At 34.2% G+C, this 14,693-nt stretch overlaps 2 protein-coding genes across 4 annotated transcripts; one reads left to right on the top strand and one right to left on the bottom strand.

Annotated features, from left to right (window-relative positions):
- Positions 1–391: 391 nt before the first annotated feature.
- Positions 392–2,637, top strand: LOC123908313 (probable CoA ligase CCL5). Its single transcript, XM_045958962.1, has 4 exons — positions 392–1,833; positions 1,951–2,018; positions 2,096–2,198; positions 2,512–2,637. The coding sequence occupies exons 1-4, from the start codon at positions 418–420 to the stop codon at positions 2,635–2,637; spliced, it is 1,713 nt and encodes a 570-aa protein (XP_045814918.1). The 5' UTR covers positions 392–417.
- An 868-nt stretch (positions 2,638–3,505) lies between these two features.
- LOC123908124 (acyl-CoA-binding domain-containing protein 6) lies at positions 3,506–10,645 on the bottom strand. 3 transcript variants are annotated; one of them, XM_045958771.1, is made up of 14 exons: positions 10,464–10,645; positions 9,311–9,475; positions 9,019–9,096; positions 8,833–8,946; positions 8,620–8,686; positions 8,428–8,489; positions 7,973–8,112; positions 7,754–7,880; positions 6,676–6,790; positions 6,168–6,256; positions 5,400–5,483; positions 4,279–4,599; positions 4,139–4,198; positions 3,506–4,053 (listed from the first exon to the last, which is right to left on the bottom strand). In XM_045958771.1, exons 2-14 carry the CDS (start codon positions 9,398–9,400, stop codon positions 3,880–3,882), a joined length of 1,521 nt encoding a protein of 506 aa, XP_045814727.1. In that variant the 5' UTR covers positions 9,401–9,475; positions 10,464–10,645; the 3' UTR covers positions 3,506–3,879. The 3 variants fall into 3 exon arrangements, with proteins under 3 accessions (XP_045814727.1, XP_045814798.1, XP_045814654.1); XM_045958842.1 differs by having other exon boundaries at positions 9,311–9,446; XM_045958698.1 differs by having other exon boundaries at positions 9,311–9,432; positions 10,464–10,644.
- Positions 10,646–14,693: the final 4,048 nt, after the last annotated feature.

Here is a 14,693-nt window from a genome sequence, read left to right as displayed (position 1 = left end):
GAATTGTCCAACCCTCCCATGCATTGAAACTATTGTGATGATTTGACAATGCATAATCAATTAAGGAGGAAATACCAACACTTTCAAATACTCTATTGTTGATGAAAAGAATATTCATTTTTCAATTATTTTTCTTGGCCTATGCAGAGAACATCAAGTACATATCTTCTAGTTATCTATGTCTCACTCACTCTCTTGGCCGGCAACAAAATATTCAGGACAAAGATATAATTGTCTTACTAACCTTAACCTCAATAGTACCAACATAGGTAACAATGTTAGACCTAGTACTTTACAAAAAAAGCCTTGTATATATGTTGTTTAAGGTTCACACTCATTTTACCTCAGAACTCACTACATAGCATTGACTTATTAGTATTTGCTCAACAAATCAAACAATTTTGCAGGATAAAAAAAATGTCAGGAGAGGAAATTTGGCCACCAGTAGAAGAAGAATCTAACACATCTATGCCTCCATTTGATAACAGTAGTGGCTATAATTCAAGAACAGGAATTTATCACTCTCTTGTTAAGCTTGAAACCAAGCATGAAATCCCAACAAAGCGAGATCTTAACACTGCAAGTCTTGTGCTATCACAGTTCCCAACAGGAGAACTTGCTGATGCAAGAATTGCATTCATTGATTTAAGTACTAATAACAGTGTAACCTACGGCGAGATTCATCGATCAGCTTACTCCCTTGCAACAGCTTTGTTTCATGGACTTGAGCTTAGAAAAGGCGACGTGGTGTTTTTGTTGTCTCCAAACTCAATTTTGTACTCAACCATATGCTTAGCTGTGTTATCAGTTGGTGCAATTCTTACCACTGCCAACCCTCTTAATACTAAGTCGGAAATCGCGAAACAAGTACATGATTCAGGTGCTAAACTAGCCATCTCAGCACCAGAAGAGTTACACAAATTGGTTCCGACTGGAGTTCCTACAATTCTCACCTCCAGTTCATCCGGCGGAAAGTTTTTATCAGTTGAAGAGTTAATAGAAGGCTGCTACGGTTCACAAGAGTTACCGCATGTTCCTGTGGAACAATCAGACACTGCTGCTATACTTTACTCTTCAGGTACTACAGGAGTAAGCAAAGGTGTTGTTTTGACACATGCAAATCTCATAACCATAATGAAACTACTCTGCTGGTCTGCCGATGTATCTTCAGCTCAAGACGATGTTTTCCTAGCATTCATTCCAATGTTTCATATCTATGGACTGATGTTCTTTGGATTAGGGCTGTTGTGTGTTGGTGTTACGACAGTTTTGATGCAGAAATATGATTTCCAATCTATGCTTGTCGCTATCGAGAAGCACAAAGTTAATAACATACCAGCAGTGCCACCAGTGATCCATTCGTTGGTGAAACACGCAAGCAAAAATCAGTGTGACTTGTCTAGCCTGAGAAGAGTTGGCTCAGGTGCTGCACCTTTGAGTAAGGAAATGTCACAGGAGTTCAGAAAGATATTTCCTTCGGTTGAACTAAGGTCAGGTTATGGACTAACAGAAAGTTGTGGTGGAGCAACATTTTTCGGATCGGATAAAGATGCTGAAGCTCATCCAGAAGCATGTGGAAAGTTGATTCCAACTTTTTGTGCAAAAGTGATAGATATTGAAACAGGGAAGCCTTTGCCTCCTCACAAAGAAGGAGAGCTATGGCTGAAAAGTGCTACTATTATGAAAGAATATCTAGGAAATGTGGAGGCAACAACTGCAACAATTGATTCAGATGGTTGGTTAAAGACAGGAGATCTTTGTTATATCGATGAGAATGGAATTGTCTACATAGTTGAACGAATAAAGGAACTAATCAAGCACAATGGGTATCAGGTACTCAAAGCCATCAATATTTTCAGTTTTCAATGGTGACAAGTAGTTCTAAGGTATCAAATTGAGTTTGTAATAGTTTTAATTTTCACTGATACATGTGTGAATTGCTTGTGTCAGGTAGCTCCTGCAGAACTGGAATCTGTGCTGCTAAGTCATCCCCTTATTGTTGATGCAGCAGTTATACCGTACGTTACCCTCAGTACGTTTTCGATCTTATTTTCATTCTCTCTGTGACTTTCTCATGTGAAAAGATATGTTGCAGGGTTGAAGATGAAGAAACTGGACAGATACCAATGGCGTATGTGGTGAGAGCAGCTGGTTCTGAACTCTCAGAAGACCAGGTCATTCAATTTGTTGCAGGCCAGGTATTCCACTCTTGGATCCTGATTTCGTGCAGTAAAAAAATCCGCAGTCGCTGTATTCATTGCTGCTCAGTCGTTGGATGAAGATCAAACAATTCATATTCTAAGTTTGTTATTTAAACACAATTTAATGAAGTTAAAAATTAACTTCATATTCTGATTTCACCTAATTAGGTTTAACATACAAACTTGAAACAAAAACTTTTCATCCAAGTTTATTCCTGCCACTCTTAGCTCCTGCCTCCTCTTTTTTCTTAGAGTCATTTTAATTTGTTCATCTTTATTTTTCAGTCAAACTAAAATTGAGAATTTTCAGGTGGCTCCCTATAAAAAAGTGAGAAGGGTGAGTTTCATTGACAGTATTCCAAGGTCAGCTGCTGGCAAGATATTGCGGAAGGATCTTGTTGCTCAAAGCAAATATCAACTTATCTCTAAGTTATGAGTTTTCTTTTTTATGATTGTCTCCAAGTTATGAGTAACTTGGATATAAATGGTGGCGCTACAGAAAGTTTAACTTTGTCTTCAATTTATGAAGGGAAGTTCCAAACTGAACAGAAGCCACCCTTTTTCAATTGGAACTTACATGGGAAATGGTCATTTTCTGTGCATGTTTCTCCAGTTTTAATTAACATATCAGTTGGGATAAAATGTTGTTCATATATCTCTTGAGCGATGTGAATGGATAGCTAAATAAATTTTCTAGTTCAAAACTTTACTCATACACGCTTAAGAATTTTAATTAAATCAGTAGACAATGTTCTTAAAACTTCGGTTTAGTATAAAGATTCGGGCAAAAAATAAAAGAATAGTTTGAAATAATACAATGAGCAACGCTTCATTCTTGAAATAATTCAACGAGCAACAATCAAATTTGAAAGCTTTGCTACAATCTTGGACTATGGCGGTGGATTCATTGCCTATGGCAGAAGAATGATGCTCGTTTTCATATTTGAATACTGATGAAATCATTCAAGACATGAACAAACAATGATCCGAAAAGGTAGGACCACCAGCCAAGGGAACCATGTCATGGTGGTATTAACCTTACCCTGTAATCATTCTTCTTTGACTCAAACTGAAAACCAAGGAAGAACATTGGGATTATTGAATGAATGAAAAGGGGCTAAAGTTGAAGAATCCAACCAGCAGCCGTTGGAATAGTGATGGGAGTTCCACAGCCACCAAATCAAAAGTTCTATTCTATAAGATGATAATATAGGTGTAGCCAAAGCAGTCATAATGCTTGAAACAAAAAATAAAAATTGTTCCTCTAGCAATTGAAAGTAACATACTAATTAGTTGATTTAAAATGGAATAAACCAAGTGAATAAAATTAAAATGTCAATATAAACACTCAAATAAATGAAATCAAAGTTAATCCTGTCGAATACAATGGAAACATGAGTATGAAATGAACCAGACAAAAGTAAACCTGTGAAAAGTACGGATTACAAATACCAAAACCCTGTGTACCCATCTTTTGAAAGTTGCAGTCCATCAAAATTGAAGCTCAACATCTTATCTATCATGCATTACAACACAAGATGACGGCCCAAAGCTTTGTAGAAGGAAATGCCATTTTCTGCAGGAACTAAAATAACACAATAATCGGCTGCTTGTAAAAAAGTTGAAATTTCTGAGACTAAACTCTCAAATCACCATAGTTGCATTTCCCTCACAATCTTCATTTTTCACTCCCACCAAACAATCGCCAAACTCCACCAGAACTCTGCCTCTGAGCAGTTGCAGCCTGCTCCATCTCCTGGTCCAAAGCAGACTTCTTTTGCCGAAGAGCCTGTACCTGATCTTCCACAGACTGCATTGATTCCAGCAACTTTTGAAGTTCTGCAATTTTGGCCTGGAAACAAACATCACATATATACTCAAATCCTACACGACCATAATCCAGAGTTAACTTCAAAGATGGGAAAGTGAATTTTAACCTCTAGGTTAAAGCATCTTGATCTCTCAGCCACAAGTTGTCCTTGAACTGATTGGAGTTCCTGAAAATATATTTAATGATGAAAACTACAATTATCAATTAAACTATAGTGCACATTCGCAGAGAAATCGTAATGCATACCTTGGTCAATTCAGCATGCGTACTATTTACTTCATGTATCTCACCTCCAAGCTTAGAATTTTCGGCCCTGACTTCTGTAATTGACAATTCCAATAAGCGCTTTTCTTCTTTAATGGCTTCAATTTTAACTGTGGCATCATCTTGATGATGACCATTTACAGATGACTTGGGATTTATATCATCTAGTTGCATGAAATCCAACTTCTCAGATTTAGACAATGCATAAGCAGAAGAAACAGAAGCTGCTGCGGCTGCGGCAGCCGGTGACTGGAAAATCTTGGGACGCAAGGTGTCCTTTTCCTTGGGTCTCATAACAAAAACCTAAATTTGCATAGTCCCTAGTCATCAGTCACATAAACCACTATATGGAATACACCAAAATTTTAATTCAAAAATAAAACCGCACTTAAAAATATGTAAAACTAGCAAGTTCAAAATTTGTGGCATAGCATGCCGTTTGCAATGCATGGTGTCAGGTAGAAAATTAGAATTTAGTTTGATTGAATTAAACTGTCAATTTGCATGATATAATAATCAAACCTTATCACACTAGCTTCCTATGTGGATAATTGATGCTACCGGGTTTTATTAGCATTGAATGCCAAATTTTCAATAAAACCAATCCTAATCTTAGTCACAATGCTCATAGCGTACGGTCTTCCGAATTGGACTATCTCCTATTTGAACGACTTGTCAGCCTTATGACCAGATATCTTCACTCCTAATCTTTTTGTTTTTGTTTCTTGTATGTCCACTCATCCACCTCAGCATTATGATCTCCACAACATTATCTTTTTTCTTTTGTGGAAATGTCACTACTGCCCAACATCGACAACCAACAGAATCACTGGTCTCGTAGCTATCCGGAAAAATTATCCAAGTCAAGTTGCGAAGGTATGCCGATGTTAACAAACAAAAATAGCTAATTATTCTAAAAACCTGAACCAATTTGGACTCGTCTTATAGTAGAGCCTAATTTACTTGAATTCAATAAAATCAATTAACTATGTATTGCATCCATCTACTATGAGAAAAATAATCTTTGTTACGATTTTAACAACACAAATGGTATTTAGTTATTAAATACTCAATGTTCAGATAGAGATGAGATTATTCCATACCTCATTGCTATACCTCCCATTGTAGCCACCAAAAGAAAACAGATATGTTTCACCATCAATCAATCCTGAGCAGACACTAAGACCCTGATAAGCAATGAAAACTTACGTCACATATAAATCAATATGCAAAGGGCGTAAATCATTATCTCACATTTTTTTATACAAGCAAATGCTCACACAACTACAATAATATTTAATTATATATAAAGAGCATCCCGCTCACTTTGATTATCTACTTAGCAAGTTATAAAAAATTAAGGTCCCACTTTCTTTCATCTTTCGATAGCATCTCTAGTTTTCATCTTCAAAGTTGCCCTTTGGGGCCGTTGCTGTACCTCTCTCCAAGGTGGCAATCATTTCTGTTCTCTTTTTGTAAAGTTTTTGTGTGTTTTCTTTCAATAAATCCTTTAAATCTAACTTGAACTTTGGTAGACATGAATTTTTTTTAATGACATGGGTCGAAGTCCAAGATGATTAGAACGAGGTTCAATATCCAATGCTAAGATGCAATGGAAACTAATCTTGATGCATCTTCTACAACTTCGGTAATAACAAGGGCAAACAGACCTAGCCACTTAGTCAGAAGGTAGAAAATGTGGGTCGAAAAGAAAGTGGTTCCCCCTTGCAGGATTGAAATTTGGATAAATAAAGAACAAAATATTTTTATACAATAACAGATTTTGGGAAAGAGAAAATTACAATCCTCCATACAGCATTCCTGGAAATATTAAAAATATATAAAATGGATAGATTATATAAAGTAATTACCTCACTAGAAAGTGGATCTTTTTGCTTCACAACATTCAATACTGACCAAACAAGTTTAGACATGTTTAAGACCAGGGTTTCTGGGCAACCTGTTTCAAAAATCAGATAATCATACATCAATAAAGAAAAGAGTTTCATTAATCTAGAGAGCATAATCATTAATGTATGCATAGTTGACGTCAATAATTAATTTAACAATCCCTTGCTTTTAAGCAGTTTCTTATGGTTCATTTAGAAATAAGAAAGGAAAAATTATTTTGGAGTGTGGGGTTTATGCAGCAGTCCTCTGATATATTTGGTTTGAGCAGTATGTCCACAAATACTTGGAGGAAGTCATTTTCCCCCTGGAATGTGCTGCAAGATAAGATTGTGTTTAAGGTTTCCCGGTGCTAAGGTCAAAGCACTTTCAAGTTAGTTATTATTCTAAAATGCACATGAATCGGACTTCCATGCAGCGTTATTCATTCTCTCCGTCACTATTTTCTATTTCTCTTGATTTAGAGCATACCATTTTTGTTATCGCCACCACCAACTATGAACCAGCTTTCATCAATGGTGATACCAGCATGTCCAGCCCTGGGAGATGCTAAATCACCTTGAGATTGTGGTTGGGACCATTCCATCTGAACCAAATGAGATTGTTAGATCATCAGATTGTTGGTGCTAAACTTGTAACAACGAAAAAATCAACATCTTTTAAGATCAACAGCCAGAACTAAAGCATTTTCCAGGATAAAGAAATGTAAGTATAATAATTTGAACTTCGAAGTTTAAAAGGAACATCAAAATTGTTTTTTGCTTTCATTCCAAGGATTACAGTGTTCAGATAAACACAGTAAAACCATAAGCATTATGTTTCAAATGAGACATTCTACTTCAAAACCAGCATATGAAAGGATATCACTAAAATTAGTAGTTGTTGTCAAACATATGAAGCATAAAAGTGTAGGAGTTGTAAATATGCACTCCAGTTATCAACTTATCATTAATACCAAACTGTCCAATCAATGAAACAATGATGTAAATATGCACAGTAGAACAGAGGGTCCTCTCTAATTCAGTAGCTAGCACCCAGACTTAATGACAAAAACTGAGGTGGGGAGAAAAGCTCAATCGATGAACACTCAAACTGAACAAACCTATCTCTTTTAGCATTATATGCAAAATTCAAGCCATGTAATCTATCAAACTGAATAGTACAGACACTTCGCAGGGTCTGGCTGCCTCCTTCCCAACCTTTCCGTTCAATCCTCACTTGTTACTTCCAATCCTCCCCTTATCATGTTATTATTTCTACCAACTCAGATTCCTCTGATTATGCTATCACAGCACAGGAAATTGCATGCATGCCTTGACTCTCTACAGTCCATTTTCTTCCAAGTGTACACTTGGGTAATGGGAGGTCTAACTATTATAAAAAATCACTTTTGTTTGTGTATGGGTGACATACAGAAAAAACTGTTTTGTGTATGGGTGACATACAGAAATAACTGAACGCCCCAGATAGAAGAAACAGTCAAACAACCTACTTAATACTTTGATTTGATTAAAATTGTGAAAAAAGTTTGAAAATAACATCTACTCACAGTTTGCAAGTCTAATAAGTGAAGATCATTGAAGAAGACAGAATGAGAGCAACCACCGAAAATCATAAGGTACCGTTCCCCATGCATAGCAGCTGCATGATCATATCTAGGAGCTGGAGGTGTCTGCCTATCAAAACACAAGAAGGTGGTATGATCACACTAGATTTCTCTAAAGCATGAAAACACATTTTCTGGAAGTGTTAAATAGCTACTACTTACGAAGTCTTTATCATATCCCAAGTCATACTTTCAAGATCGAGAACATGGACATCATTCAACAGCTTCCTGCTCCTATCTTCTCCACCAAACAATATCACTCTTGAACCAACCAGTGTTGCAGACTGTCCCACACGGGCTACCTGGAAAAATTGACTAAAAACATTCAAATGTCTATTTAACCACAATCGAAAAGAAAAATATTGCACAGTTTGAATATCCTTGGCTAAAATATAATTCAAAAAGAAAAAGATGTACGGATATAAACAGAAGAGCAACAATCAACCCTTACACCCACTACTAGGGTTAGCTACATTAATCAATCAACACCATTACCCTCTTATAGACCAATTTTTCAGTGAAACCATTTATAGTGGGATATCGAAGTCCTTAACCAAACAAAAAAATTTACATTCAAGGATGAGACTTCAAGCTTTAAAATTAATGGACACACTTACTGGAACACTTCCAGAAGTTTTAATAACTCCAAACTGGAACGTTTTAATGTCAATGTATTGAACTGCAAGAAATCCAATGAACATTGTGAGTTCCCAATGTAACACACCATATTATAATGTACATATAGGAAATAAATGAGGCACTTATACATATTTCTTCCCCATTATAAAAATTATTTTAAAGATAGTAACCTGTTAATGTATCAGAAGAACCCCTTGAATTGCCACCAAGAATAAGTAGTTTCTCCCCCCACCTAATCTGCAAAAATTTCCAAATCTCTAAATAAATCAAACATCCAGATTGTCACTAAAACTCGAGGTTCATCAAATGCCAAACCGAAGAAAGTAATTTTTAATACTGAAACATGTATGCATGCAGAGAGATTTGGGCACATAGAGTTTTACCATGTTGTGACCAGATATGGCTGACAGATTTTCCTGTGAACTGTTGTCATGATCTTTCCCAGTATCAGCTTTTAGCTTTAGAGAAGACCACGTCAAACTTCTCAAGTCAAAAACCTGCAAACAACAAAATCATATAACTCGCTACAAAGAGTCCAAGATTCAACAGCATCTGAGCATGCCATATACCTGAACATCTGACAAATGCCGACCATTACGACTTCCACCGACAATGTATAATTTTTCATCAACTACTGCTGCTGCATGCTACAGTGACAGGACAACAAATGGAGTAAGAATCTGGCCCAAGGCTAAGGGAAGTTTTCAGCTAAGAAACCAAGAATGACATAATATTTAGCATTCAAAGCAAAATAGCTCATGAAAAGACCCAACTAATCATGAACTAATTTTATGCCTTCGTATTAGTTTTAAATTCTAATTCTTCCATCCCCTAATAGAAATAAATAAAAGAAAAAGAAACCTTGTAGCGAGCGGGTGGACGTGCACCAGATACAGTAATAGGTGCCCAATTATCATATGTAAGTTCTTTATGCCAATTGTTGACTTCCATATCTCTCCGGTTCTCCTTCAGTCCAGGAATAACTGTTTCAAATCACCTTGATTGTCACTTCAGGTTATAAGATAACTGACAAAAACAAGCAAAGTATCTCAAATGACAAATTCTTTAAAGCACACATGCAAAAAAATCCAAAGGAATAAAATTTAGAAAGCACATATACAATCATGAACATAAAAATGCGACAAATAAAATTAACACAGAAACACAAATCTTAAATTAAAAGAGAAACATCATTTTAAAAGTTAGCATTAGTAATTACATCAATCTAAATAATATCACTAATTTAATTTTAGGACAAAACTTCAGTGCAGTGCCACTTATCCTGTTATCGCCGCTCCTCTCACAAAAAAGACAGTTTTTTTAATAGAAGAGAAAGTTTCTTTTACACCCCTTAAAATAATTTGTTATAGTTGTACTCTATTCTAAGTGAAGAATAATAACAAAAGTGCATCATTGCCTAAAGCACTTTTTCAAAGTATGTCCTTAATTTTATTGTATTCCTGATTGCATTAGTATTACTAAATGAATTTAATTCGTATACACCGTCAGAGTAAAAATGTTTTACATTTTCAATCAATCATATCAGTTGGATCATAACAAATATTTGACTTTATTCATAACTACTTAATTTTTTAAGCCATTCATCCGCGATTTGTTGACGGTGTATACAAATTAAACTCTTATTAAAAGAAATACTATGATAAAAAGCCAAATCATGGTAGAGAACTTTATCTATTTTTAAGAATTTATAAAAAGACAATATGAATCAAGAATATACAATACAACAAACAAATTCACATAGCATTACTCCACAGTCCACAATACAAGTTCCAGCATTACTCCTTCAATCAAAAAAATATAATTCTAACACAATTCTCAGAATCACGTGATTTTTCGGAAATGCTTAAATAACAAGCTAAACGAATCTGAAATTGCAAATCTAGATCGAGAAAATAGTGTAAAATCACGGTGAATTTCAAATCCTGAATTTCAAATTCGAAATTGGAAGACGTGGAAATGAATGAATTGGGATTGAATGTGAGCAGAATGAAACCTGTTATCGGAGAGAGATTTCAGATCTGGAAACGGAGGAGGAGGAGATCGGACGGTGGCGGATCGTGAGCCACCGTCGAAAATGTGAGTTGAAACGTCGTCGTCGTGAGAGTGCGAGACTTTGTTTCGGACACAACAGAACAAAAGTAGCGGCAATAACTTTAGAAGCTCTCTGTACTGCAGTAAAAGTAACTTCAATGAATATTTGGTGTTTTGTTTTCAACAGTTTTTGATATTTTATATTTAAATAATTAATAATTAATTTAGAAGATTTTTTTTGACAGAAAATTAATTTAGAAATTGATATATTAGTTTTAATTTAATTATTATGTTAATTTTTTTCAACATTTGTTTTTAAATACAAGAGGGCCTGAGCCCAATTTTTTTTTTAAAACATTGACATTTTAAATAAAGGAAAATCGTAAGTTTAATAAGATGGAGGAGTACATTTTTTTTTTCTAGAGTAAATTACATTCTCCTTTCTTGAAAAAAAAAAGTGTTTTTTTGTGATAATAATTAACTTTAAACTATTATGTTATTTCAAAATAATTTCGAATCATCATTTTAAGAAATTAATTTTCTATTTTTTAAAAAATTTATCATTTAATTAAATGATTTTAGAATATAAAGTTCAATTTAAAGTATTTTTTAAAACTTGTCTTTAGTAATTTATCCAAATATTTTATTTTGTATAGTTTCATAGTTTATTATATCGTTTAAATTAGATGTTAATTATGTGAATAAAAGATATGAAAACATATGTATTAGAAATTTGATTATATTAGAATGAAGTGTTTATTAAAGGAGATAAATGTAGGTTTTAAATAAGGGGAGGAAAATGAAATTGAAGCTTCTCTATAATGGAAGGGGAGTGTAACTTTATCCAATATATTTTGTACAAGAGAGGAGGAAAGTGTATATTTTAACGTAAAAGATGATGATAATGTAATTTAAACAACTCTCAAAGAATGAGAGTATTGTTAAAGATATAGTTAGTTGTAAACCAGAAAAGAAAAAAAAAAGATATAGTTAGTTAGTTATTAGGAGGATCAGTTAGTAGTTTGTTGATGCATATATATATATATATATATATATATATATATATATATATAGCTTTGATGTACTCTTTTACACTCACTTTTCTCATTTGTAATAATTTTCCTTCATCAATATTATATATTTTTGAGCTATTTTCTTTCATTCTTCCATGAATATCATGTTTCTTATACGTTATCAAAATGATTAAATGATTTATTATATAATTTACTCTTTTTTCTATTGAGGCTCTATTTCTCATTTTCACGAGAATGAAATTTTGATAATCTAAAAATCGGCTAAGTCATCAAAATATAGGCCCTGTTTGTTTAAGCTTAAAAAAGTGATTTTTTTTGAAAAAAAATCTAGAGAATTTTTTTTAGAGATTTTGAAGAAAATCTAAAGTCATTTTCTATTTGTTTACGATCACAAAAATCTATTTTTTTAGAAAATGGTTTTCAAAAAAATAGATTTTGAAAAAAGCTATTAAAAATAGTTTTTCATTTTGAAGAAAAAATGATTTTTTTTACTAAAACGTATTTTGAAAAAATCTGAAACAAACACAAGTAAAATAAAAAAATAGTGATTTTTTTTTAAAAAAGAAGGGCCCATAATTATGATTAGGGAATCATAAAATGGTCGAATGATAAATTTCTCATCCGACCCACCCCATTTCTCGCCTACCCCCAAACTTCTGATTTTGCCCTTCTATATTGACTTAGGAGGATTGGCAGCAGCCTCTCTACGAGCAGAAGAATGCGTGCGACTCTGTCTACCAAACATGTTTCTTCCAACATTTTGTTTCCGAAGTCAATATAGCAGGGGCAAAATCGGAAGTTTGGAGGGTAGGCTAGAAATGTGGTGGGTGGGATGAGAAATTTTCCAAATGATACTAGGTGAAAGTTTAGCGATGGTGAGGTATAATGTAACGACCCAAATTTATTATTCACTATTTAAGTGTTTAATTATTTGGTGACGTGACTTTTAAGTAAGATAGTAACTTTAAGCTATTTATCGAGAGTTTTAATTAACGCGCGAGTTAGTGTGAGTTAACGCGTTATTGGGCCAGCCAATTGGGCTTGAGGCCCAATGGGCCTTGGCATGTGAGGGGCGCCCATATAGGGCAAGGTAGAGAGAGAAAGCTCATATTTTTCATTGTTCTTGAGAAAGCTAGAGAGAAGGGAGAGCAAGAGGAGAGCTAGGGCAAGAGCTTGGAGGGGAGATTCGAGGAGCAATCTTCGTGAGTTCGTCGATCTAAGGTAAGAGAGTAGATTTCATTTTCGTGGGTGACTCGAGGAAGGGGAGAATGTCGATTTCTCCTCACCCGAACTTCCTCCACCCCATTTTCGTTTTAGTTTTGGATGAATTTTCTTAATGGAAATCGATTCTAAGGTTCATAACATGTTTAACATGCTCTTATCATGATGTATGAACGAATCTAATGGTTAAAAACGAGATTTATAAAGGATTAAACTCAAGAACATTGTGTTCTTGAGTGTTTTGAGTAAAAGTGGTAAATCTTTACTTTTTCGTAGTAAAAATGGTAGATCGGTGAAATGAACCGTCCTTTTGTGTTTAGATATGCTTGTTGCACTTGAATACAAACTCATTTGGGGTTTATAACATGAAAAATGGGATTTTTGGGTGAATTTGGGTGAAAATCGCATGTTTTGAGCAGTTCTGGCAGGAGCTGTTTGCTACGGCTCGCTACAGCTCGCCACGAGCATGAGTTCCACTGGTGTGGTTCGCTACGGCTCGCTAAGCCTTCGCTCAGCGAACAGAGCAGGTTCGCTATAGCTCGCTAAGCCGTCGCTCAGCCACCGTGACAGCACAACACTTTGCTGTTTTGAAATTTGAAGGGCTTTGATGGTTCCAATATGTTATATTATGTATTTTACCCAGTTTTTCGCGTAGATTCCGATTTCGGAGTTTGTTTTATGATAAAATGTATGCTTAACACACTTTACTTATATTATTAGTATTGTGTTAAAAATGTGAGTAAATGCATGGTATGTGTTGATTGTGTTGATGATGTTTGTTTAAATATCAAAGAAGTATATTAAGGTGTTAATCAACTTAATAAAGAAGGATATTAGGATTATGTTATTCTAATAAAGAAGGATATCGAATTATGTTATTCGATAAAGACGTATATTAAGGTATAGTGTTATCTTAATAAAGACGAAATGTTGGATAGTGTTCCACATTTATAAATGACGAGCTTAATGCTAAATGTGATTGTTGATGTGAGAATATTCATGAAAACATACATGCATTCATGAATTATATTAGGGATATTGGATATTCCAATAAAGAAGGATATCGGATTATATTTATCCGATAAAGAAGGATATTAGAGGTGAGATACTCTAATAAAGACGATGGTACCACATGCATTAAATATGTCTAGGGGACATAGCATGAAGATTGTGGCATTAGATTGCATTAGGATATGTGTACATTATTTGATATTTGATATGTGACACATATGTTTGCATTTATGCGATAATTGTTAAGTGACACCTATTTTGCTAAGTGTGCTTATTTCTATTCGATGAAATGATGTTTGATTATAATGATCTAGAACTTATAATTGAATGATAGATGATGATGTATGTGTATAATGTATGATTATGCATGTTTTATGAAGAAGTGTTTAAGTACCATTTACTTACACTTGTATATTTTGAGTATGTCGTCTAACTCTCTTTTATGTGTTATGTGCTGGACCGTTGGGGGTCCAGATTTACAGGTTTTGTGGTTATCGATGTCGAGTCGTCGGTGAAGCTCCGCTCTGATTGTGACACGGGAAAAAGGGTGTACTTAGGGTATAGAGTCTTTATGACATTCTTGTATTTATTTGTAAAACTATACATTTTGATAAAGAGGATTATTTTGTATAAACACTGTTTTTACTAATTAATTACATTAGTATTATTTTGATTGAAGAGTGTAATGCTCGAACCATGACTTTTATAATAACAAACTTTGATTTTCCGCCGCGTATTTTGAAAAAGATTTTACTAAAAGTAGAAATATATAAATAATGAGTTTGAGTGTTACGTATAAAGTGTTGAGTTGTATCTCCACCACCTAACATTTATTCTAAATTAGTACTTACAATTTTAACATTGGTTATTACAAAGAAAAAATATGTCTTAAGTATCATACAAAGTTAAAATCATAAGTTTAGTTT

This window comes from Trifolium pratense, linkage group LG1 (genome assembly GCF_020283565.1).
Source record: "Trifolium pratense cultivar HEN17-A07 linkage group LG1, ARS_RC_1.1, whole genome shotgun sequence".
Classification (NCBI taxonomy): Eukaryota; Viridiplantae; Streptophyta; class Magnoliopsida; order Fabales; family Fabaceae; genus Trifolium; species Trifolium pratense.
This window is presented reverse-complemented; position numbering and strand designations above follow the sequence as displayed.

Excerpts from the sequence above, each read along its gene's own strand:
- LOC123908313 (XM_045958962.1), top strand. The coding sequence starts at position 418 with ATGTCAGGAGAGGAAATTTGGCCACCAGTAGAAGAAGAATCTAACACA. Across the intron at positions 1,834-1,950 it reads TCAAGCACAATGGGTATCAG|GTAGCTCCTGCAGAACTGGA; the intron begins GTACTCAAAGCC and ends TGCTTGTGTCAG. Across the intron at positions 2,199-2,511 it reads TTCAATTTGTTGCAGGCCAG|GTGGCTCCCTATAAAAAAGT; the intron begins GTATTCCACTCT and ends GAGAATTTTCAG.
- LOC123908124 (XM_045958771.1), bottom strand. The coding sequence starts at position 9,400 with ATGGAAGTCAACAATTGGCATAAAGAACTTACATATGATAATTGGGCA. Across the intron at positions 8,687-8,832 it reads CCATATCTGGTCACAACATG|ATTAGGTGGGGGGAGAAACT; the intron begins GTAAAACTCTAT and ends AAATTTTTGCAG. Across the intron at positions 5,484-6,167 it reads AAGATCCACTTTCTAGTGAG|GGTCTTAGTGTCTGCTCAGG; the intron begins GTAATTACTTTA and ends ATTGCTTATCAG.